This window comes from Semicossyphus pulcher, unplaced genomic scaffold (assembly GCF_022749685.1).
Source record: "Semicossyphus pulcher isolate SPU_LCO1_2020_fin unplaced genomic scaffold, fSemPul1.0.p SCAF_21, whole genome shotgun sequence".
NCBI lineage: Eukaryota > Metazoa > Chordata > Actinopteri > Labriformes > Labridae > Semicossyphus > Semicossyphus pulcher.
In genome coordinates, this window is record NW_027211695.1 from 4,956,281 (window position 1) to 4,979,023 (window position 22,743).

The window sequence follows — 22,743 nt, forward strand, 5'->3', positions numbered from 1 at the left end:
TGGGTTTGGCGCTATAATCCGCTTGCTCGCTCTCCGGCTCCGCTGGGGGCGCTTGTGCCTCTGTGTCGCTGCTAGCTAGCGGCTCACTAGCTGCTCGCTCCTTCTCCGCGGGGATAAGGTGCTCCTGCTCCGCTGTCGCTTGTTCCTCAGCTTGCTCTGCCCTGCAAGAGGCAGTTTTAGTTCGCGGTGGTCGGAAGAACTTCCTTACATCCATAGTATCCGTTTTTAATTACGTCTCCTCTTGCTCACAGACGGTAGAAAAATGTAAACACACTAACGTCAACGCGTCACTTGCAGCAGCGCGCACGCGTCACGTGACACAAGCCGAGCCGTATCTGCCGTAACAAATTAAATTAAATTAAAATATTTTTTTGAATTTTAAATTTTACTGATTAACTGAATATGAATTAATACAATTTGACACGCAAAACAAGTTATGACTAGTTTAAATTATTTTCAGGAGGAAAAAAACTCCTTACCCCTCTGACAGCCAATGGGGAGGCAAGGAAGCAGGTGAGATGGGGCATTTCCCCCCTAATTGACCCCCTGATGCCGGGCTGACTCAATATGCAGTGATTGTTTCATCATTAGTTGACTGGCAGTGCCTCGAGCTTTGTGTCCCCTCACATACATTTCCTCTATAAGCAGTGCAACAGCAGCAGCGCGAGACCAACCAGAAGCCAGAATTCTCAAAGGTCCGTGTAATAGTCACGTAACACTATGAAAGAAACCTGTCTTTAAAATGGATGCAAATACGTCTGTACTTTTAGATTTGGTCATTTTGTGCGTTTTTTCCCCTCACACAAACTGTCAGTGACTCCAGGCTCAGATGTCTTTCTTTAAGACACGTCAGAAGCATAGATGTTTGTGTCCCTGCGATCCTTCAGCAGCGGGACGCTTTAACCACAAGACCACCCTGACGCCAGTTACAGAGCTTCATTGTCGGAAAGCATACTGGTTTGGTTTCACAATGAACTTCTGCAGGAGATTTCATCTGAAGAGGGTCCTGGCAAACTGGCAGATGAAACAATAGGAGGGTATTTTGGAAATAAACTTCTACCCTGACACACCCGAACATAAGTATCAGATTTGTTTTGCTGGGTAGGACTGGAATTTCTCTGAGAATGCGGTTTATGTAAAGTCTGCTCGGGTTTGTTTATGTGTGAGTGTGGAATGTGTTTGCGCTCCATATCCTGTTGTGCTGCACTGGTATATCATTGAGAATGTGTCTTAGAGTGACAGCTGCAAATTAACTTTCATGGTGGAATCTGTCACATTAGCTAGATAAAAAGTAATAGGCCGACTATTTACTTGTAGTTATTATGTAGTTATGACAAACAGATTCACAAGTTCTAATTGTGCACACAAGAAACAAACAAAAGAATGTATCCCACAGCAAACACTGAGTGTTTAAAACATTAGTCTTGTGTGTTTAGATGCTTATTTGACACATTCTTTTAGCATTAAGCCTTTAGCATTTAGCATTTAGCAGCTATTAGCCTACACTTATTGAGCAGACAGCTAAAAGACAGATTTACAATCTAATTTTCACATTTTTTTGTCGCATTTTTGAGACAATGATGAAAACTCAGGCTTCTTATTTGTAGAAACTGGTTTTAAACTGAAACTACATTACAATTTAAATAGTTGTTGCTAGCTAGCTAATTCATGCTATTGTTTTAGTTGGCTACATTCTGCCAGTGACTTGTTGTGAAACATGTAAAAGAGTCAAACCGTAGATGGACACACACTTGATATCATGCTACAAGACTGATGCTAGCGGTTGTTAAGGTAAAAAGTTAGCCTCATAACCAGTTAATTGTTGGAATGTTATCATAAACACAAATGGTTCTAATTTTGAACCGGGCTTTTCCTAACATAAATTAAAGCCTTACAGTATAATCTAACCTAATGATTTTTCACTGTGGAAGTAACAGTGCGAGAAGCTAGTTAGCCGGACATGCTAACGCTTGCATCTTACCTCTGAGCAGACAACTCACACTCTCCATTTCTTACGCATTTGCACTTTAAGTTTTGGAAACTGAATTCATAAGACAGCACTATTTAAACTCTGCATGCAGCGTATCCCTCCAGCCTCGTGCACTCTTCAGAATATGAAGACATCCGCAGCGTGACAGGCCTGCTGTGCCTATTTATGGTTGTTTAGCTATGATTGGACAATCACTGTAAGGGGAGGGGTTGATTAAACGGTTAATTTGCTGCCATTACTCGCAGGAACAGAATATAATAGTAGTCTTACTCTTTAAAAGTATGTGCGAAAAAGAGAAATAGAAAGTAAAAGCAGTCAGGAGGATCTTTCTACAGCAGCTGAGGCCCAAATTAAGAGACACAGCTTTTTAAATGAACACAACCTACTTTGTTCATTTCCTGCGGCCTTACTTGTGTTATTCATGATGTGTGAGTGTGAGCGTGTGTGTGTGTGTGGAGAAGAGGGGTTGGGGGACGTTAGGGAGTTGTTTGCGTGACAAGCAGAGGCATTACAGAGCTTTCTCTTGTCTACAACAACGAGGGCTATCTACTCAGCAATATTAACAAGTTAATCATCTGAAATTAACGCAGTTATATCCTCAAGCCAAATAATGTACAACTCCCCCACCCACTGTGCAAGCAAGCTATTTTCTAACCGTTTTCCCTCCCTCCCTCCCTCCCTCTCTCCTCCTTTCTCCTGCTCTCTCCATCAGCTCTGTTTGCAGATCGCAGCTGCACTTGTCATCAGGCCTGTTATTAACGGTAACATTCTTCCCACTCCGAGATGAGGGGAAAGGTGCAGAAAGTGAAAGACTCAGGGAGGTGGGGAGACAAAACAGGAGCAGGACAGAAAAAGACAAGCGAGAGTCAGGTGGTGAAAGAGGAGAGAGATTGAATTAGACAGAGAGCAGAGCGTGGTTTGTAGAGGGCAATAAGAGCAATCTCCAGGCACAGAGAAAAAGCTGCCAGCATCAGCACTGTAAAATCGTGGATTTTCTACTGATAATTCATCCCCTGCTGAGGTTTAATTACTCTCTGCCAGAGCTATCTGTCCGCCTCCAGGTCTGGCTTCACACAGAAAGGCCTTTGCATCAAATCAAATAGCTTGACCTTTTAACCCTTCATCTTTTCTCCGATCATGACGTGACATTTCAGGTCTGTCAGGTGCGAGCCATCCCTGCACTCTCCGTGCGGCTCTCCTCCTCAGGGTGCTAAGGCGCTACACTACATTAATCACAGTGACATTGTAATCACTGCGGTTTTACCCTGATTCAGTATGCAGATTCCTGGGTATATTTCTTTGATATAGAGCGTCGGCTCCTTCGCTTTCCAATCCTCCCTCACACTCCTCTTATCCTTGACCTTCGCTCATTCCCATGGTAACTGCGTCTTACTTGAGGATTGTTTCTTTGGTAAGTCAAGTGGGCCAATCCTTGGGTTTTAAGTTGCGCATCAGCGGCAAAGCTTTTCAAAATCTAATTTAGGGGATTATCTCTCTATTGATTTCACTTAAAACTGATTCTTTTCTCTTTCCATCCTTCTGCGGCTGTGATAAAGTATCAGGGAAGGAAGCGACGCGTGTGTGTGTGTGTTTCTGTGTGTGCGACGCACCACACTTCCCTTCCTCGACGGAGTTGAGAAGAGGAGGCTCAGTCGTCTCACTTGGCAAAGCACAGAGAGCACGGAAGAGTGTGCGTGTTCCTCTTTGTGTGCATGCGCGTGTGCCGCTCCAACTTTTGGCGCCTATCTGCATCTGTCTGTGTGTGTTCATGCGGCACACACGCACACAGCTATCATCCTCCGTGGCATTAATATTCATCTGTGTGTGCATTGAGCAGAACAGATTAGCAGGAGTAATGATGAGCATGTAATGATAAGGGGACCACAGCAGTCCCGATAGTCTAAACAGGCCTCCTTTAAACTCGACTGGAAAGAAGCAAGCAAACTCATTACGGCTTAACAGCCATTAGATTAGCATTAGTTCCTCTTTGAAGGGAATATTGCTGCTGGTTTCCATGGATTAGCACCACTGGTGAGCTATTCAAGAGACATTATCACTACTGGTTTGGTATTAGAGTTAGTGATTTGTTGGCAGCTTCTAGCTTCCCTATTGTTTCATATTAGAAATACAACCAATCATTCAGGTACTCTACAGGTACAACTAATTAACTGCTAACTCACTGGCACTTCTTTGGACTTTTTAGGAAATATCATGGCACCAAATAAGATTAGATTACTACAACCGATATAGTATACGCCTTAAACTAGAAATTATATACTTGCTACAAAGAATGGTAGAAATGTGAAGCAAGTAAGGCCCTCCTCACCCATACATTTTTCGGTCACTGTCGCTGGTAACCCGCCAACACCCGGCTTTTTTGCTTAATGGGAAAGGTTACAATCAAGTAATTATCGCCTCGGCTCCGATCGGCATTGATGGGAAAATATCCTCCCCCTTTCCGATGCGATGCTATGCTCCGTCGGTAACTTTTGCGACTCCTCGTCATCTACAGCTACAAATTCCGCCCGGACAGCGTTCCAAATTTCTCAAGTTTGATACACAAACTGAATGACTAACAGATGCATGAAAGACCTAACCACCGAAACATCTTCACTGTTTACTAACCCTGTTTCGGGCACTTTGTGACGTCAGACGGTGACGCAGCAGAAAAGAGACCGACAGGAGCATACTCCACTGGCAATGGGAAAAGAGACAATCGGCATCTATTAGCGGGTCTTCCCGGGTCGGAAAAACTCACGTCAACGCACTAATTTCGGTGGGAAAGAGGTGTAACGGTGCCAAACAACTAACAGGCGATAGAAGTAGTTGGTACATAACCACAGGTCCAAGGGACCACGCCTGATCAGTCAAACTAACTAAAAATACTAGTGTGAGTGTACATGATTTGTGTAGGGTCTGGCTTTTATTTTTAAGATGTTCCAACACATTTTGGAGGCAGAGAAACTCGTCAAGGACCTTAAACCATAAATTGCTCCTAATGCTCATGCCAGTAATTAGCTGTTCCTCTAAAACACGATGGGTGCATTGGTTATGTGAATAGTTTAAACCCTTCAGCTGTCTCTATAAAAACATTGACAGCATTTGGAAACCTGTACTTTTTTAGTGGTAAGATTGACACACTCAAGCCCCTTCCACACATGCACTGCACTCCTGAAAGTTTTTGACCACAACTTTTTGCAGACTTTTTCCTGCCAGCCTCCGAGAAAAATGTCCGCAAGAAGTGGAGAAGCAGGGTGAGCCGATGTGTGAATGCAGCAGGTAATACTCAGGAACATGGTAAGCAAATGCATCAATTTCGGGGCCTAGGGCCTTGCTAGTGTTCAGGCTTTTGCAGCTGTCATATTCTGCAGCGCCCTGTGAGCATGATGTTCGTGGGATAGCAGCTGCTGCCAAACGGAAGTGAGGATTGGTTTTTATCTTAAGTTGGAAAAACGATTGATGCGCCAAGGTCTAATTAGAAACCAGCTCTCGTTTCCAAACCCTAGTCAGAGTAAATAACCTGTTTTGTTTTCACGCAGGATATGATTATAGCTTATGGGATTATGGTTGGAAACTTACTGCTGAAGTGTATTTAAAAAAGGGAGGGGAAATGACTGCAGAAGGAAGTAGCAACACTGACTGAAGGTGTTTGGCAGATTAGCAGCTTTAGCAGGATGGTGGTGGATTCCTGTTTACTGTTTGCCAACCTTTATTGTACTTGGCATCAGTAACAGTGATGGGTTGTCATGGCAAAGGCAGCGACAAGTGTCTGCCAGGATCAATGCCGGTGTGTTTGAGTGCGTTGCAGTGCGTACCATTGCATATGCTGGTGTTTGTGTAGTTGCGGTCAGTGAGCGTGAGTGTGTGTGTGTGTGTGTGGCATGTGATCTACTCTCACACATCACAGATCAAAGGGTAAAGGCAGCTGCACGGTCATCTCACCCTAGGCCACCCTGATGGCACTCTGCGATCTGGAAGGGGTTTAAAAAAAACAAAACGCACACGCTGATGCGCGTATGCAACCGGATGAAACAAATTTTGTAAGGGAGCAAAAGACGCTAACGGTTACCATAGAAACGAGGCCACAAAGCTAGAGGGAAAGCGGGGGTAATAAGTGGGGTTTTAGAGAGGGAGACGGAGAATGAAATCAGCTCTGTCAATACGTTGCCAGGCAACACTCAACACTAACGAAGCTGGGTTTGATAACTTGTTGATAACACCAGTGGGAGAGCCAGTGTGTGTGTGTGTGTGTGTGTAATGGCTGTGTTATTAGGAGAGGCAGTGAAAGAGCCCCTGCTGAGACAAGCCCAGAGCAGAGATAAGGAGAGAGACCTTCTATTAAAGGCAGGGCTACCAGTGGGCCTCAGGAACTCACACACACACACACACACACACACACACAGTAGCAGAACAAAAGGCCGCAGCAGATACTCACACACAATAATGAATCACACATCAGGACCAAAAGAGTGGTGCTTAAACATTTTTGTTTGTTTTTTTATTCAACCTTTTTTTCCAAACCAGGAATGTACTAGTTTTTTCCTCTCTTTAGAGGTGTGTTGGGGGGAGGGGCACAGGAAAGGGAGAGAAGGGGGGGGAGGGTTCAGGGGTGATGAGTAGACAAGGGGGTAAGGAGGAGAGAAGAAGAGGAGGAGAGGACACAAAAAAACCCTTCTCACACAGAGCTGTCCCAAATACAAAGTCTCAACACGTTACATACGAACGCCACCTCGCACCGCGGCCTCCGCTCGCTGTCTATTGGCACAAAGAAACACGCACTCACACACATTTACACACACACATACACGCACACTTTCACCAACGGAGAGGTGAGGGGGCTCGGCGGTAGCTTTTTTTTTCTCTCTCTCTCTCGTCCCCGTTCCGTAGAAACAGCACTTTTCTTTTTTCAACATGACAACCAGTGGCCGTGTCCGTGGTTTTTAGAAGAGCCAACATGTCGAGTCGGCTAGTCAAACACAAACAGTGAGAGCCAGAGACACAACTTTGAAAGAACGACAACATGAAAATCAAACAATACAGAAAAAAAACTGGAGATACTTGACATTCTGCTGAGAGGGAGCGGGGAGCGAAGTGGACTGAAAACAGGGCAGTGGCTTCTTTTTCGTCGGAGTCGGCACCGTTAAGTCCAAGAAGTTTAGTTTCCCCTCTCGTGGCAGCAGCCATGTTTGAAAAAATACTGTCATCATTTTGGACTGGGAGGCTCCAAAGAGTAGTTGTTGAAGAGAGAGAAACAGACACTTCATTTGGCTTGGAGGATATTTTAGGTACTCTGAGCATGTTTAAATAGACATAGACTTAACAGCATACATTAAAGAAAAGGAAACACAAGTCGGTAGTTGTACAAAAAGAAGAATTTGAGGTGTTTTCCTCCCATTTCATTTTTTAAATCAATTCCGATACAGTCAAATACAATCCAAACTCTTTCATGGTACAAAAACATATCTGAACATCATCATGTTTCGAACAAAGTCATATCAGACAAATGTGACACTTTATGAAGGATATCTTATTATATGATGATACAAAACACAGTTGAGAAATGCTGTAAGGTCCAGATTTAACACTGGCGTCACACAGAAAACATGGCTACATCACGGGAGGCCTTATGTGAGCGTGTGTGTGTGTGTGTCTGAAAAAATAAAACTTAAGGTCTCCACTGCCACCCAGTTTACACATAAGCAATAAACATGTTTGAGCAACACAAAACAGCTTTTTTAGTATGCACATGTGAACACATTGCACCTCTGAACACAGCGTTGTGTTATTGCCCTCTAGGTTGAGGTGCTGGGCACTAGCGTGTTTGTTTGATTCTGTGTGTGTGTGTGTGTGTGTAGAGGAGAGGCGAAAGGCTCTTTTCATCCCTCCCATGTCCATCGGGTTAGTCTTAATCACAGAGAGTCATATGAAAGCAATCAGCGTTTTTTGTCGCGTGTGGGTGAAAGTGTTTGCGTGATGTGTTTGAGCGAGAGCGAGAGAGAATATATGTCACTCAATGCAATCAGTAGGCATTTGTGACAGTCATTAAAAGGTGTGAAATTTGTGTTGGGTTGTGTGGGAGGCTGTGTGTGTGCGTGTGTCAAACAGAGAGAAACAGCGTGTACTGACTGCCGGGGGATTTCTCTTGTGTGTGTCCGCGCCTCGCTGTGTACTGTGCGTGTCTTTATTATAAATGAGAGTGTGTGTGTGTGTGAAACAGAGATGCATTTCAACACAAATTTTGGTGGAAAGAATCTGAAATGCGCCACCTCACGTTAACATAAAGTGTGACTGAGTCACATCTGCGTGTGTGTGTGTGTGTGTGTGTGTGTGTGTGTGAGAGAGAGAGAGAGTGTGTGATGAAATCTCTCCTTTCCGTGGTTAAAGTTCAACTCCTCAGAAATCCGTTTTGGCTGTTGGTCCATCGCCTCCGTTCAGGAGGTTCAGACCCTCCGTTCAAAGAAAAGGTTTCTCTCCTTCTCCAGCCACTCTTTCATCTGCTCTCTCCATCCTTTGGATCCTTCATCTCTCACTCCTGCCGCTCCCATCCTCCCCTCCCCTCAGCTTCTTTTTCTTTAGTGTGCAATTCCTTCACAGTCTTTTCTTTCTTCGTCTCCCTCCCTCCCTTCCTCTCTCTCTCTTTTTTTTTTTTTTTTAAAGTTCTGCATTCAGACGCCGCTTTATGCCTCCTCCCCAGACAGCACTCTCTCCCGCCCTGTTCTTTTCCTTTATTCTTCTTTTTCATTTCATCCCCCCCTCTTCCCTACCATCACCCCCCCCGCCCCTCACTTCTTTTCACTTCTGCGTTTCAAAAAAAGCGTTTGAAAAAAAAAACTTTCATAGATGGTTCTACCTCAACACTTCCACAAACGAGGTCTAAACTTCAAAACTACAGCATAGTACAAGGAGCTATAAAAATATACACAGAGTTCAGAGACCCTAGAGGGGTGGGAGGGGGGAGGAGAGGGGGGAGGGAGGGAGGGAGTGAATGAGAGAGGGAAGAGAGGAAGAGAGACACAACCTCTGTTCGCCGGGAAAATTAAAAAGGGGATTAAATTAATATACAACGCAAAGGGGGGAAGGAAGGAAACAAGGTCATTCTAAGTTGTGAAAAACAAAAACAGCAGATAAAAAATGTCTAGCAACAGAAGTGTAGTTTAACAGAGAGGGTAAAAATAATAAAACAATAGAAAACAGAAAGAAACATCTAGAAATTATTTACTGGATATTCATATATATAATCTATAAGTGTTGATAGCGATAAAAAATCTCACTTTTTTGATATTCGCTCACTATTTTGTGTTTTGGTATTTAAGACAAGTCTAAAGAACGCACGCATACGCACATCCATTCACACACAAAGCGTACACACACAAACTAAACCCCACGCACGCATATGCAAACTCATATGCAAACTTGCTGTACTGAAGCGCACTAACTGCACACACACGTCTAATGTGGAGCAGCAGCGCCATAATTATTATCCAAGTCGTATGCACACTCGCGCAGTCACACACACACATTATTAAAATATACAAGATTCTGAGTGTCACCGATTGGTCAGACCTCCTCAGGCCTGGGCCTGGTCATGTGACCGCCGCCTGGGCTTGCTGATTGTGTGAGTCCGAGGCCCCCATTTTTCTCAGGAGAAACAAACACGAACAAACTAGAATCCTATTGGTGATTTAGTGGCAGAAGCCGGTCTCTGTTTGGCTGATGGAGCTCTGAGAGGGCGGGGCGGTGAGCTAGGCAGGTATGGCCTCTGGGAGTCAGAGTTCTCCGGCACAAAAAGGGGGTTTAGTTTTTTTTAACTTGTCCTTTTCTGTCAATTTTTTTTTCTTTTGTAAAACATCTCGTGTCCCGACGCCTGGTCCATACTCCCAGAAACAAAGTGCGTTTTCACACACACAAACATACAGGCATCATGGGAACAACTCTTCATTTCAGCAACGGTGAGGGCTCGTTCAGCTCTGAGGAACAAGAAGGGGGCACTCAGAGGCTTAAGCCCATTCATGAGGGCCTTGTTAAGAAGGGCTATGTACGAATACAGCGTTGCCCTTAACACACACTTAGTGCCCCAGTTGTGTAAGAATGGCTCTGGGTGGTTTGTTCAGCTAGACACACAACTTTTACTGGGCTCACAGGGCAGTGAGTGGGGGGTCCTTGGGACATTACTAGTAGTATTGGGGGGTTCAGGGTCGGAGCTGTGATGGCGAGCTTTGCTGTGTCTTCATATGGAGCAAGGGATTGGTTGGTAACGGGAAGAGGGAGGTGGGCATGTCCAGTCGGCCGGAGCAGCGGCCGTCTCATACTTTGTAGTAGATGTTAGCCGGGCTCTGAGGCGGCATCTCCTGTACGATGTAGACGGGGTGCCCGTAGTCTCCGCTCACCTTCTCGTAGTGCGGGCAGTAGGCTGAGTCCGACGTCCGCAGAGGGATGATGATGTCGCTCGGCTCAGAACCATTGTTGTTGGAGCTGGAGATGCCCCCGCCCCCTCCCCGCTTGGGGCTGGTGAGCGAGGACAGCGAAAGAGGAGGGTGGTGGGTGTCCGAGTGCTTGGCGTGCCGCCGCCTGTAGCACACGACGCAGATCACAGCTGTGACCAGCAGGAGGAAGGCAGAGCCTCCGGCTGCGCCAGCAATAACGGCGATGTTTGAGGTTTGAAAGGGCCCGTTCTCGCCGCTGCCCTCGCTGCCGAAGGTGTTGGGTCCTCGAGACTGGGTGGAGTTTCCTGCGCCGCCTGAAAGGAAATCACAAAACAATCTTACTCCAACATCCACAGTATTCCACGCTGCTTACATGCGTATTAATCATCACGGATATAACAGAGCAATAACACAGCATGATTTCACAATTTGTGTTTTTATGAGCTTTTAAATTACCATACCGATCCGTATGGATCTGCACCACAATAACGTGAGTAATGGCCATGGTTGAGCTCTGCTAGTCGCGGCTGCACAGACTTAACCCAGTGGAATGCAGTAAGTATGCAGCAAATCTCACAGACGCTTATATGTGGTCTCTTTATTGATGCAGTGAAGTGGACAGCAGTGCATATAAAAGGGAGAGAGGCCTGTCTGGAGACTCTCTGTGTGAGTGTGAGGGTACTGTACAGTATATACTCTTGTGGACGGCCCGGCTAAGCCGCAGTGTGTGTCAAGGTAACACACTCTATTTCCCTAACCTTAACAACTGTATTTACTTAGCATTACAGCCAGCCACATAAAGAGCGCCTCCCCGCTCTGCTTCAACCGCTAGACCACACACTCCGCCTGCCCGCTGGCCTTCCTGCCTGCCTGTCTGTCTTTTTATCTGTCTGTCTGTTTATCAAACTGTCTGTCACGCTATCTTTCTGTTTGCTGGCGATCGCTGCCTCTGTCTGCCTGAAACTTAAGATCTCCACAACCCCGGAGCTCGCAGTTTTTCTCTGCAGGAGCCCGGGTCAGAACTCAGCAGGTGGATTCTGATTCTGGATGCGTGAATGTGTGTGCGGCATCTGTGTGTGTTTACAGAGCAGGGCTTTGGCACCGGACCGTGTGAATGTGTGTGGCGAACTGGTTAAGGCTGGTAATGCGAGTCCCTTCTATATAGAGCCTTTGGATTGGTCTATCATTATTCTTGGCACACATCCCTTTCCTTTCTCCCCGTCTGTGTCTCTCCTGTGTCTCCTGCGCTTCCTCGCTCCGTGGTTCTGTCTCCTTTCGGGTTATTGTAGCCGTAATGACCTACCTTGCTCTGAGCTCAGCGCCTCGTAACCGAGAAACACACATATGGATAAGCGTGCACACACAACCATGCAAGCAAATACATGCAAACACGCCTCGTGCCCCTTCTGCGAGGCCCCCCCGTCGTGTCGGATTGACTGGGAGCAAAGCGCTAATGCCAGACGTCGATTACACTCCCTTCTCCTCCTCCCGCTTTCTTCCTCCCTCCATTAACCCAATATCCCTCATTCTCCATCTCCATTATGATTGCCGCCTTTCACCGGCTCTCTTTATTATCTCCTCATCCTTCACCTCTCCTCCTCCACCTTCTCCTCTCGCTCCCCGTATCTTCCGCCTCCTAGTCCGTCCTTTGTTTCCTTTTTTTTTATCAGACTAGTTCAGACTTTGAAGCCTTTTTTGCCCCTTGCCTCCAGCTTTTTTAAATCATCAGAGAATATTACCTTGGAGAGTGCAATCCTACAGGTTACAATGAATGAACAGGTCAGGGAGATAACAGTCTTATCCGTGATTTTGAGCTTCTTTCGTAGATTTCACATTCAGGAAGTAGCTCGTCTTGTCGGTGTAGTTGTTGGGGAACTTGTTGTTATTCAACTAAACTGTTTTACGTCTAATATGTTTAAATAAAGAGCAAATTAGTGCGCGTCTCCATCAACACCCCTTATATGAACACAGTTAAGAGGATGTGACAAGATTACATGAATAATGGAGCATCAGTAACGCTGATGCATCGTGGCATTTCAGCATTGCTTCCTGTTTCTTTTATGAATCAATTTGTCTCTTCCCATCTACGTGAACTCTGTGGGAGTTTTGTGCACCGCTGTGGTGATGCAAAGGGGGCTTGATTTGCACCGGGGGGGCCTCCATCTGGTCGGGCATAAGGGACTATGTGGTTGCATTAACTCCTGACACCGTTGCCATTTCTAGTCTTTAGCTGTTGTTGTTTTTTCTAACGATCAGATCTGTGTCACATATATATCTGTACTTTATACTGATGGAGATGGGGTCGAGTAGGAAGGCTGCTGTCTTAAACTGTATCTACTGTAATCTTCTGTTGTGTTTTTGAGGGAGGTGTCCACTGTCGTGAGAAGACGCATGCTGAGCTGGTGCGAACCGACTGAGCCGCCCTGTTCTGTTGTTTTCTGCGGACGCCTAAACCTCGGGTTAGCTGGAAATAAATCTGGGCTCTGTCGAGCTAGCAACGCACGTCGCCTCGGCCTCGTTCTTCCTCCATCTAACTACCCTGCGACGCTGCAACATATTGCCTTATTACTCTTAAGTCGCACACAGTGCCCGGCCTTCATATCAGATCATGAGGTAAACTTAACAGCTTTATCCTGCACTGCTCACGCAATCGGAAAAGTTACTGAGAATAAATCTGAATATTGAACCTCAAACTATTCGCATCTAAAGCCCACAGGCTGTTGTGACAAAGCTGTCATGTGAAACCATGCTGCTGTGGTAACTTCTACTTCCTGTTTGTGTTCGACAGATGACAACCAGACCTTCAACCCCTGTAAAGAGCGAGCTAGCAGCGTGTGTGCGATGTCCTCTCAGAGTTTTGGCTCTGGTGAGCGTTGTTGGTAGCAAAAGAGGGAAAACAACTCAAAGTTCGCGAGCTCAAAGTTCATACAAATCAAGAGTGAAGTGGTTCAAAACTTCAGAAGCAGTTCTTGTGTTTGCTTTTTTAACGAGCTGCTCTGAGCGACTTGTTTTCAATAAACCCTCCTCCTACCATCCGTCCCCAGCCGCATCACACCCTCTGCCCACTTCCAAAACTTAATGAATTACTGTGTAAGAATCGCAGACAGAGATCAGAGTCAATGATTATTGATGACCGTCATCTACTTGCAGCTTTTCCCCAACACTGCACGAATGCATCGCCCCATAATGAGGTTAGTTTAAATGGACTGCACTTATATAGCGGCTTTCTAGCACTTATAGGTGCTTTAAACCCTTTCACACACACGTTCATACACTAACGCCGGCGCCATCATCATTTTTATACATTTTCACACTTTCACACCCGACGGCTACGCCTCGGGAGCCACAGGGGGATCGGTATCTCGCCCGAGGATACTTCTACATGTAGACCGGAGGAGCTGGGGATTAGAACCTCGGGCTTTCTGACTGGGGGGCGACCCCACCCACCTCTGAGCCACGGTTTATCATAATGCTTATCAGCCCATTCAATGAAGGTATGTTTTAATGCTGTTACGTCTCTAGAAAGCATCATTTATCTGTGAATAATTACTAATGTTCCTGTGCAAATGATTTCCGCTGTATTCACGTGAGGATACAGACATTATAAAAACACTTGTGTGTCCTGATGTGTCCTTGACTTTGAGTCAAAAATGTGTAAACTCCCTCATTACGTGTGTGATGTAAATCAGCCCGGTCGTGCGTCCGGTGTTATTCGTCTCATTCGAGTAAAAACAATGCATCCTATTGTTGCCGACTTCACACGTACAGTTCTCACCTATTTGAGGTATGGACATGTGATAAGACGACGTGTGAATGCCCCAATTCGCACATTTGGTATTGTACACAGATTCGCCACCCCAAGAAAAAAAAGGAAGGAACACAATAGATGGTGTTTTTCTCCTCGGCTGAATGACTTTGAGGCATGAATCCAGCCTCTTTCCATTTCCATCTCCTTGTTCTATTCCCTTCTCCTCTTTGCTTTTCAATTATTCCTTTCTTTATCCTCTTTATGCGCCTCTTCCTTACTCCGCTCCATCACTCCCCTTTGTCTCAACTTCTCCCTCCCCTCATCTTTCCATAATTCCTTCCCTTCATTCTTTCGTTCTCTCTCTTGTGACGGAACCACAGAATCCAGGCCACCCAAAATAATGACAATAATAATTCTCTGAAATGTCGCCGCCGGTCTGGCCCCTCTCTCTTTGCTGCCCTCTCTCTCCTGCTTCTTTCTTTCCCCCCTCTCTCTTTTTCTCGTCCTTCTCCCAAGGTAGCTATTAGCCATCCATTCCCCGCCTGCAGCACTTAGCTCGGAGGGCCGGGCGCAGAGACGAGGAGAAGAGGGATTGAGTGAGAGAGAGAGAGAGAGAGAGAGAAAGATACGGAATTAAATAGAGAGATCCACAGATGTCACCGCTGCACATTCTCCATCTGTCGCCTCCTCCCTCCCTCTCCCTGCTGCTTTTCTTTTTATCTACCAGTCTTATTCACTCCATCCATTTTGTGGATCTCCACTCGGTCTCCTTGCTCACCTGGGTTTCTGCTGGTGGTGCGTCCCGCCGGCGGATCCTTCTTCGGAGGCAACCCGTATTGGCCTAAAGGAGGAGATTGAAATATTAACAGGATGGCAGAAATACAGAGACGGGCGCGATCGTCTCCGACAGCCAAGTCTGTCAGAATTGGAACCAATAAGTGACATTAGCAAACAGAGAGGCAGCCAGAGAGAGGAATCAACCAGAGGAGCTTTATTAAAGGCTTCCCTCCCTCCCGTTCCCATTATAGGCCAGCACATATTGATTGGGCCTCCTTGTGCCGTGTAGGAGCACTTTTCCATTTGTTTGAATGGGAAACTAAAGAGAGGCCGTTTGTTGTTTTGGCCAGAATGAATTTACACAAGGCCATAACGGCTTGTAATCTGTAGTCGCTAAATAAGGCCATCTGTCTAGCAAGCCCTCAGTAATGGTGATGGCATTAAAGTGCATTTATGTGACACATGCAAACACACACACTCACACACACACACACACAGATGCAGCTATTGTAGAAGTGCCGCTCCTCACGGCTGAAAGAGATGGTTCAGAAAATAATGATTTTGTACGCTCGCGAGCCATCTGGCCCACCGACGGCAGCGAGAGCGGAGTTATATATTTGGACGTGACTGCTCGGCGCTGCACTTTATGCAACGTTTTACAAAGAAAGTCTGTTATTGGTCATCGCAGCAGAAGGGGAGAACAAAATAGATCTGACCACGGGGTGCTTATGGATGTAACAGTACAGTAAACCCACGCAAACACGCATTGATCACACCCGAGCACAAAGAGGCGCATGTGTGTGTGCGTGTGTGCGCAGCCATTAACCTATACATACTGACATTTAGAGGAAAGCGAGGCTATTGGCCGGCAGCTCCCTCATGACAGTCAACCAAATAGAAGTTAGGGGCGGTGCTGTCTGGATCAATAGAAACTGCCCCTCCGCTCGCCCTGCTGTGTGGTCAGCAGGGGCTAGGTTCTGACGGTGTGTGTGTGTGTCGAAGACAGAGAGCAAGCAAGATAGATAAAGAATAAAATAAGAGAAGACAGGTCAATGAATGTGTGCGGGCTAAGTGTGAAAGTGTGTTTTTCGCGGGTGTGTTTGTGTGCGTGTGTTCCTCAGAGCGAAGCAGAGCGCCATATCTCATCAGAGATCACCACGAGGCGGCACGCCGCTTATTTAGACGACAAACAACACAGACGTGACCTTTCAGCCACGTAGCAGATAAGACAGAAAGACAGAGGAGAGGAGTGAAAATAACAGAGAGGGGGATTGAGAGGGAGAGTTGCGGGGGGAGAGGCGGCCGGCATGCAAAATGAACGGGAAGTGATGAGGACGGGGAAAAGGGGAATTTGAAAAGGAAGCGAGCAATGTCGCTCAATTGAAAAGGGGATAAAAAAGGAAGGGAATAGAGAAGAGGTGAAGGAAGGTCAGCGGAGGGAAGAGATAAAGACGGAAGATGAAACAGGAAGGAAAGATGTGTTGTGCATCTAAGAACCTCATAGAGTTGTGTTAAAGTGGCGTGTGTGTGTGCGCCCGTGTAGTGAAAAGGCCAGGGGACAGAGCGAGCGTGTGTGGCGGGTCTTCTATTGAGCTAAGCTGACTATGTTGATGTTAAGGGCTGATAGAGCGACAGCAGCGCAATGTGGCCCTTTGATGAAGAGCACCAACAATACACAAGGCCTGATAACACGGGATACGGCTAAAGAAATAGAAATAGGCGAGCGTGCGTGTGAGGGGGGTCGTGTGAAGGACAGGTGCCTATTATGTGCAGGAATGTGCAGGTCAGTGAAAATGCTTAAATGGGCCTTTTTTCTGCTGCTTGTCTGAAAAAAAAAGTGCATGTGAGGGTCATTACCTGGGAATATTTTCCAAACAAATTAGAGGTGTGTGCAGCTACGAGTCATTAAAAATCCCTGACTGTGTGCTTTAACACTGAATGGACTCATTTTGTTATCGGGCCGGAGCTGGCAGGTCTGCCGCGCGGGGGGAACGTGTGTTGCTGTGTGTACATGTGCCCCGCACGTCTGCAGTACTCGCACGTGCGAGCCCTTAATGAATGTAGCACACTGTGAGATATGTGCGTTTTAATGTGTGTGTGTGTGAGTGTGTGTGTCCAGCATGAGTCAGTAGTAGTTAAAAGGCAGAGTGTGAGGGGAGTCAACAGGGCTCATTAGAGCTGACTGATCCCACACTTCTCCGCTGTTCTCACCACTTAACAAGCTCTAATACTCTGAGTGAGAACACACACACAAGGAGGTCATGTACATGCGTGTGTGTGTGTGCGTTTTGTACACGCGTGGAAGAAAAGAGCGGATTTAAAAAGAAGAAGAGGCTTCATGTCAGATAAGGTGCAGTAATGACTGCGAGCCGCTCTGTACAGTACAGATGGGAGATGATGTGAGATGCAATGAGCTGGAGCCAACGTGTGTTAGTCATACTGTGTGTGTTAGCATAGCAATGTGTGTGCTGGAGTTGTAGATGTGTGTGTGTGCAGGAAGAAGGTGAGGAAACTTACTCTGCCCCACTTTCAGGACCACCTTCATGCCTTGCGTGGCACACACTCCGCCCCTCATGCTATCCAGGCCTTGGCGTGTCCCGTCTGACGTAGCTGCAGGGACAGAAGCACACGATTAGCCAGGTAGCTATAAACACACACAGATACACGAACCCATACATTCAAGCCACAAAAATGCACTCTCTTTCAATCCATACCCGCCGCCAACAATAGCGTCTATTCACTCGGTCGGCCATTCCAGAGAGTCAGCAAGTGACATTTGCAGAGGCAGCGATTTAAAACTCCACCAGAAGCTCTGAAATGTCAAACTACAAGGCGGGCAGCGCTTTAATAAGTCCTCATTTAGCAGTGCGCTGGAATTCATTAACACCCCCGCCACCGCTGCATGGACTCAACCGCCTTCAGTCAGCTGCAATTGCTGCCGGGGCTGGAGGAATAGCAGGAGAGGGGGGGTAATTTAGAGAGGCAGAGGCTGGCTGATGGGGGAAAAAAGGGGGATGGTAATCCAATCAAGAGCGCATGAGAAATAAAGTTGAGCCCCCGAGACACAAAACAGTGTGTGTAGAGAGAAACTCGACCTGATTGGTTGGAGTTTTTTAATGAGTTAAAGTTGGTAATACCCTATTACTATCACTGCTTATGCTTTAATTAAAAGGAATTAAAGCTATTTTTCTATTCGAAAAGTGAGGGGCTGATGTATTAGTACATGCAATGAGGGATTTAATATGCCAAGCTGTCAATGCAAATCAAATGCAACAATCCAACCACCCGACCTGTTCAGGAGTCTTTCTAGTGCAGCTAGGAAGGAGGCCAAAGGAGGTCAAGTGGTGCTGACAAAGTGCACAGGCAAGGAGGGGGCGTGTGCACGAATTCCTGTAACACTTCCTCTTCTTACATAAAGCATGTCAGTGCATGCATTAAAGATCACTGGACCGCGGGTCACAGAGGCTGAAGCAGGAACACACAGAGAGGATGAGGATGGAGGGATCAAACAGGGGGAAGAGAGGACTAGAGAGTAGACGCGGGTGGAGGTGAAAAGGTGAGAGAGGCCTTAAAATTAAGAATGCTGCCACAGTTACGAGTAAAAAAAAAAAAAGACAGTCAACATGTTCTTCGTCCTTCCTCACACACCCCTGCACACACCGCCCGCCTCTCCTTATTTTCCCCGTTATAGCCCTCGGGGCTAACCCTCACCTTGTCTCCTTAAAGAAATATAAAAATCATTTTCCCCCCGCCAATTCGCTTCAGGCTATAGATTAGCCTGTCTGAAGTGATGCAGAAAGGGAGGGATGGCGGAAGGCTCCGGAGAGAGAGAGAGAGAGGGAGAAATAGAGGTGTGAAAAAGAGGCAGCTTTACTTCTAACACCTCCCTCTCTCCCTCTCTCTCTCTCTCTCCCTCCATCCCTGCAGGACGCAGAGTGTGAAAGCAGAGGAGGAGAGAAGCAGGCGGAGGTCACGGCGAACAGCAGTATGGTGGGAAAGCCAGGAGACGGGGATGGATGGAGGGATATATAAAGACGGTTTAAATAAAGTGCTGTAACAAAAAGTTTGACAGTCGAGTTTTTCTACGATTTGTGTCAAAAAAAATCATTTTGCAATCAAGTTTTTTTGTCCGAGACTTAAGAAATATTTTCTGTTACACTAAGAGGTTTTTTTTTCAATGAAGAAGAAATAATTCTGTAACTGAAAAGTACTTTTTTGTATCTTTGGCTGCTCAGATGTGATATTCAGGTTGTGGCCAAGTGTTTTGGACGATACTACACAGAAAAAAAGATTGATCCTCACACAAGAACCACTTCTATGAACATTCCTGTTCTTAAATGTCTCGCTTTTTTCTCTGCGGTACGAGCACATTTCAAGGCTTGTAATATAAGTCATGAAAAGGAAGCTTTTTTGGAATCAAAGATCATTTCAAACAATAATCTCTGAAGCGCTCTGAAAAATGTTTTGCTGCTATATTTAAACACCGTATGTTCGCATTCTTTGGGGTGTTTTCCAGCCGGCTGACTTTAGACGTTTGAAGATTGAATCTTGGTCAATGAAAACAGGTGGCACTCAGCCAGTTACACAACCTTTGAGCTGAAAAAACGTCAAGCAAAAAGTGCCCGACGTCATTGGCGTTTCTTCTCACTGTCCAATCAGAAGAATGGAGAGGCGGGCCTTCTGTGGGGGCGACGACATCATCACCACACGGACATGTTTCCCTGTGTTTAATGTATTTTGGAACACGAGCAAGTGCCCACCGTTGTCTATTTTTTAATGCACAAATAACTAATCTGTTGAACACAAAGTATTTTAGCAGGCCAAAATGAACAGATTGACAGCTAATGATTTGGTGGTTTGTAACCGCCGGCTTCAACAGAAAAGGCGACGCGGTGCATCTCATGTTTCACAGCCTGCAGAAGGCGCTCCGACTGATCCGGCGCTAACTCAACCAAACCCAGCAGAAAAGAGTAAAAGAAGTTTAGGATAGAAATAAAGAATGTTCTTGCATGAGGCCCACCCAGCTAGCAGCGAACGTTCCCGTCACGTCGGCTAACATTACCGACAACTTCTACTTACATTTGAAAGACTTGATCTAATATTCAAAGAACGTTTTAAGGATGTTTATCATTAAAATAAAACGTTTGAACTGCAACATTGTGAAGATGTTTTCAGGATGTTATTGAGGCCTGGGATGTCAGAACGCCCTCTTATAAAACATTTGCTCAGTGTTACATAAAAACAAAGGTAGAACGTGATCACTGCAACGTTCTGAGGATCTGCTCAGGATGTTAGTACGGTCTGAACTATCAGAATGTGATTTATAATTATATATAAAATAAACATTCTCACCGAAACTTTCTGAAGATGTTTTCAGAGAACGTTCTCCTGTTATTAAAAGGAACATTCTGGGAACCAAATGAAAACGTCCCGCTCGAAACATCACCACAATGCAACGTTCTTAGAACAAAACATGTCTAACTAGGCGGTGGCTTGAATGAAACATGACGTTTGTAACCTGCCCAATCCTCATTCCTGCCTATATGAGAACATGTGTTAGCATTTTACTTCTTTATTAGAATAAACAGAAGGTCATTTTCTTATCATAATATGTAGGTGTATAGGGAATGATGTAACCACAGCAATGATTTTATACGTCAGTAAATTGGACATTTAAAAACAAATTTGCTCAAGTTTATGGAATGAAATTCTATAAATGATAGAATATGTATAACAATGTTCATGAAAGTAGATAAAAGTGTAATTAGTAATTTAATCCTTCAGATTCTGTGCAATACAGAATTTGCATCAAATCCTGTACAGATATAATCTGTACTGAATCCCATTTATTTGTGATCATTTATTTATACGATGCTTATTTTTTTAACAGTGTTTATTACATATTCTCGCCCTGAGGCAAAATGTATGAGAACCAACAGATACAATTATAATAGTGTTGTTATCAGTCTTAATTATCTTATATGTTTTTACACTACACTCCAGCAGAGGGGAACGCGATGAAGACGAGCCGTAGGCCGCAAAAAAGACGAGTGTCGTAGTTGTGATTAAAGGAGCTGATGGAGGACGGCGTAAATACCCCCCCGACTGATCCGAGAGAGGAAGACTGTGATTTCTGAAAGTAATAACTTCTGACACGCGCAGGAGGACAAGAAGGTGACGGGAGACGAGGGAGGTGAGGAAGACAAGGGCGCGGAAAGGAGGAGGAGGAGGAGGCCTTGCAGGGAGGCGAGGCAGGACGACTGATTGCTTGCGACAAGCCGTGTGTGATACGATGTGAGCAGGAGACTTCGTGTGAGACAATGGAGATGACCCGGAGCTCGGTGGACACGGGGAGGAAGGGAAAAGGAGAGAAGTTAAAAACAGAAAGTAAAGGAAAGAGTTTAAATGACATGATAGATAGCAGAGAGGTAAAAGACTCTAATGTCTCCATTATGGGAGAGTGGAGCGGTAATGGATACAAAGGATAGTGAGACATTGAAAGAGACAGGGACTGAGAGCTAAATTGAACCTCGAGAGCTTCCATGAATGTGATTTTGCAAATGCGAGTTATTTTTTTTTAACATAATAATCAACAGGTCACAAATATCACAAAGGCAATTTTAGTTAAAACAGTGAACTGTATCACGACAAATCCTCTGAAATCCACTCGGCGTGTTGCAGACGCCACGATTTCTATGAAAGTCAATTTCACAGGAAAGAAGCGAACAAAGAGATCATAGCTGCTTTGTCCTTGGATCGAAAATGTTCCTGCTCCCAATCTTGGTTGCTAAACACTGAAAACGCTGAATATTTCCTGGCACCTGAGGGGAGGGAAAATATCACCAAATCAAGGTGGAAATAATCGCAGAACATCTGTGAAATCCTGATGAGAGGCTGAGATGAGAGCAGGAGAGATGGAAAAGATGCAGGTATCTTTTTTTTATTTTGGAGGACGAGAAAAGAGAGATGGAGAATGGGGAGGAGTGTGTACAGCAATTTGGGATGAGATAAGACGAGAAGAGAGAAAGAACAGTGAGGGAGACGAGGGAGGGATGAGTAATTGAGACAATGATCAGCAGTGATGGGGGGGGATGTGAAGCGCCAGAGGACGGAGGAGAGGAAGGGCGTCGCTGCGACACCCTCATTCGACAGGAAGACAGGAGGGAGAGGCGGAGGAAGTGGAAAAACTTAATTAATGAAATAATACTGCAGTCAACCTCAATCAGGCTGCACAGCGCCGCGGCTCTGCACAAAAGGGAGGCAGGCCGGGGAAGTGGAGCCAGTCCATTGCAACGATCACAGAGTGGATGAAGAGTTTCTCTCTTGTTATAGCCAAGGTCAGAGCTGGGCCGAGCCTCCGAGTTGATCCAACTAAAAGATGAAGAATCATATCTTTCAGGGGACTTAAAACCCCACGTCTGACATGCGTTCAGCTCCGTATTGACTGTCGCTGGCTGTGGCGGACTATGCAAAGCTACTTCATTTGCATTAAGACGCAGCCCAGGCCTCAATGTTTGCCCTCCCACTCTATTCCTTCCCCCTCCTGTGGTGTGTTTCGCAGCGCTGGTTATATATTCCGCACATGCTGAGTGACAGCCGGCCTCCCGCAGCAAAACACTCGCTCCTATGTGAGTGATGTGAATTTGTGTACATGCTGATGTTGTTATTTCCATCACGTCCAGCCGTCTTCTTCGGGACACGACTCACATTTCACTTTGCTCAGAAGTCACAAGATGTGCTGTTATACTTCCTGATTTCATATCGCTCTCCTTCCAGCCTGAGGTGTAAAATGCTTTTCCAGCTTT

General features: G+C 45.7%; 1 protein-coding gene across 1 annotated transcript in view; it reads right to left on the bottom strand.

Annotated features, from left to right (window-relative positions):
* Window positions 1–8,749: 8,749 nt before the first annotated feature.
* efnb3b (ephrin-B3b) overlaps window positions 8,750–22,743 on the bottom strand; it is an 81,471-nt gene continuing 67,477 nt past the window's right edge. The window contains exons 3-5 of the mRNA XM_069672110.1: window positions 17,456–17,548; window positions 14,940–15,002; window positions 8,750–10,727 (exon numbers count right to left, since the gene is read on the bottom strand). Of these exons, the coding sequence (XP_069528211.1) occupies window positions 10,294–10,727; window positions 14,940–15,002; window positions 17,456–17,548 (590 nt within the window). The 3' untranslated portion in view covers window positions 8,750–10,293. The remainder of the gene's footprint in view (window positions 10,728–14,939; window positions 15,003–17,455; window positions 17,549–22,743) is intronic.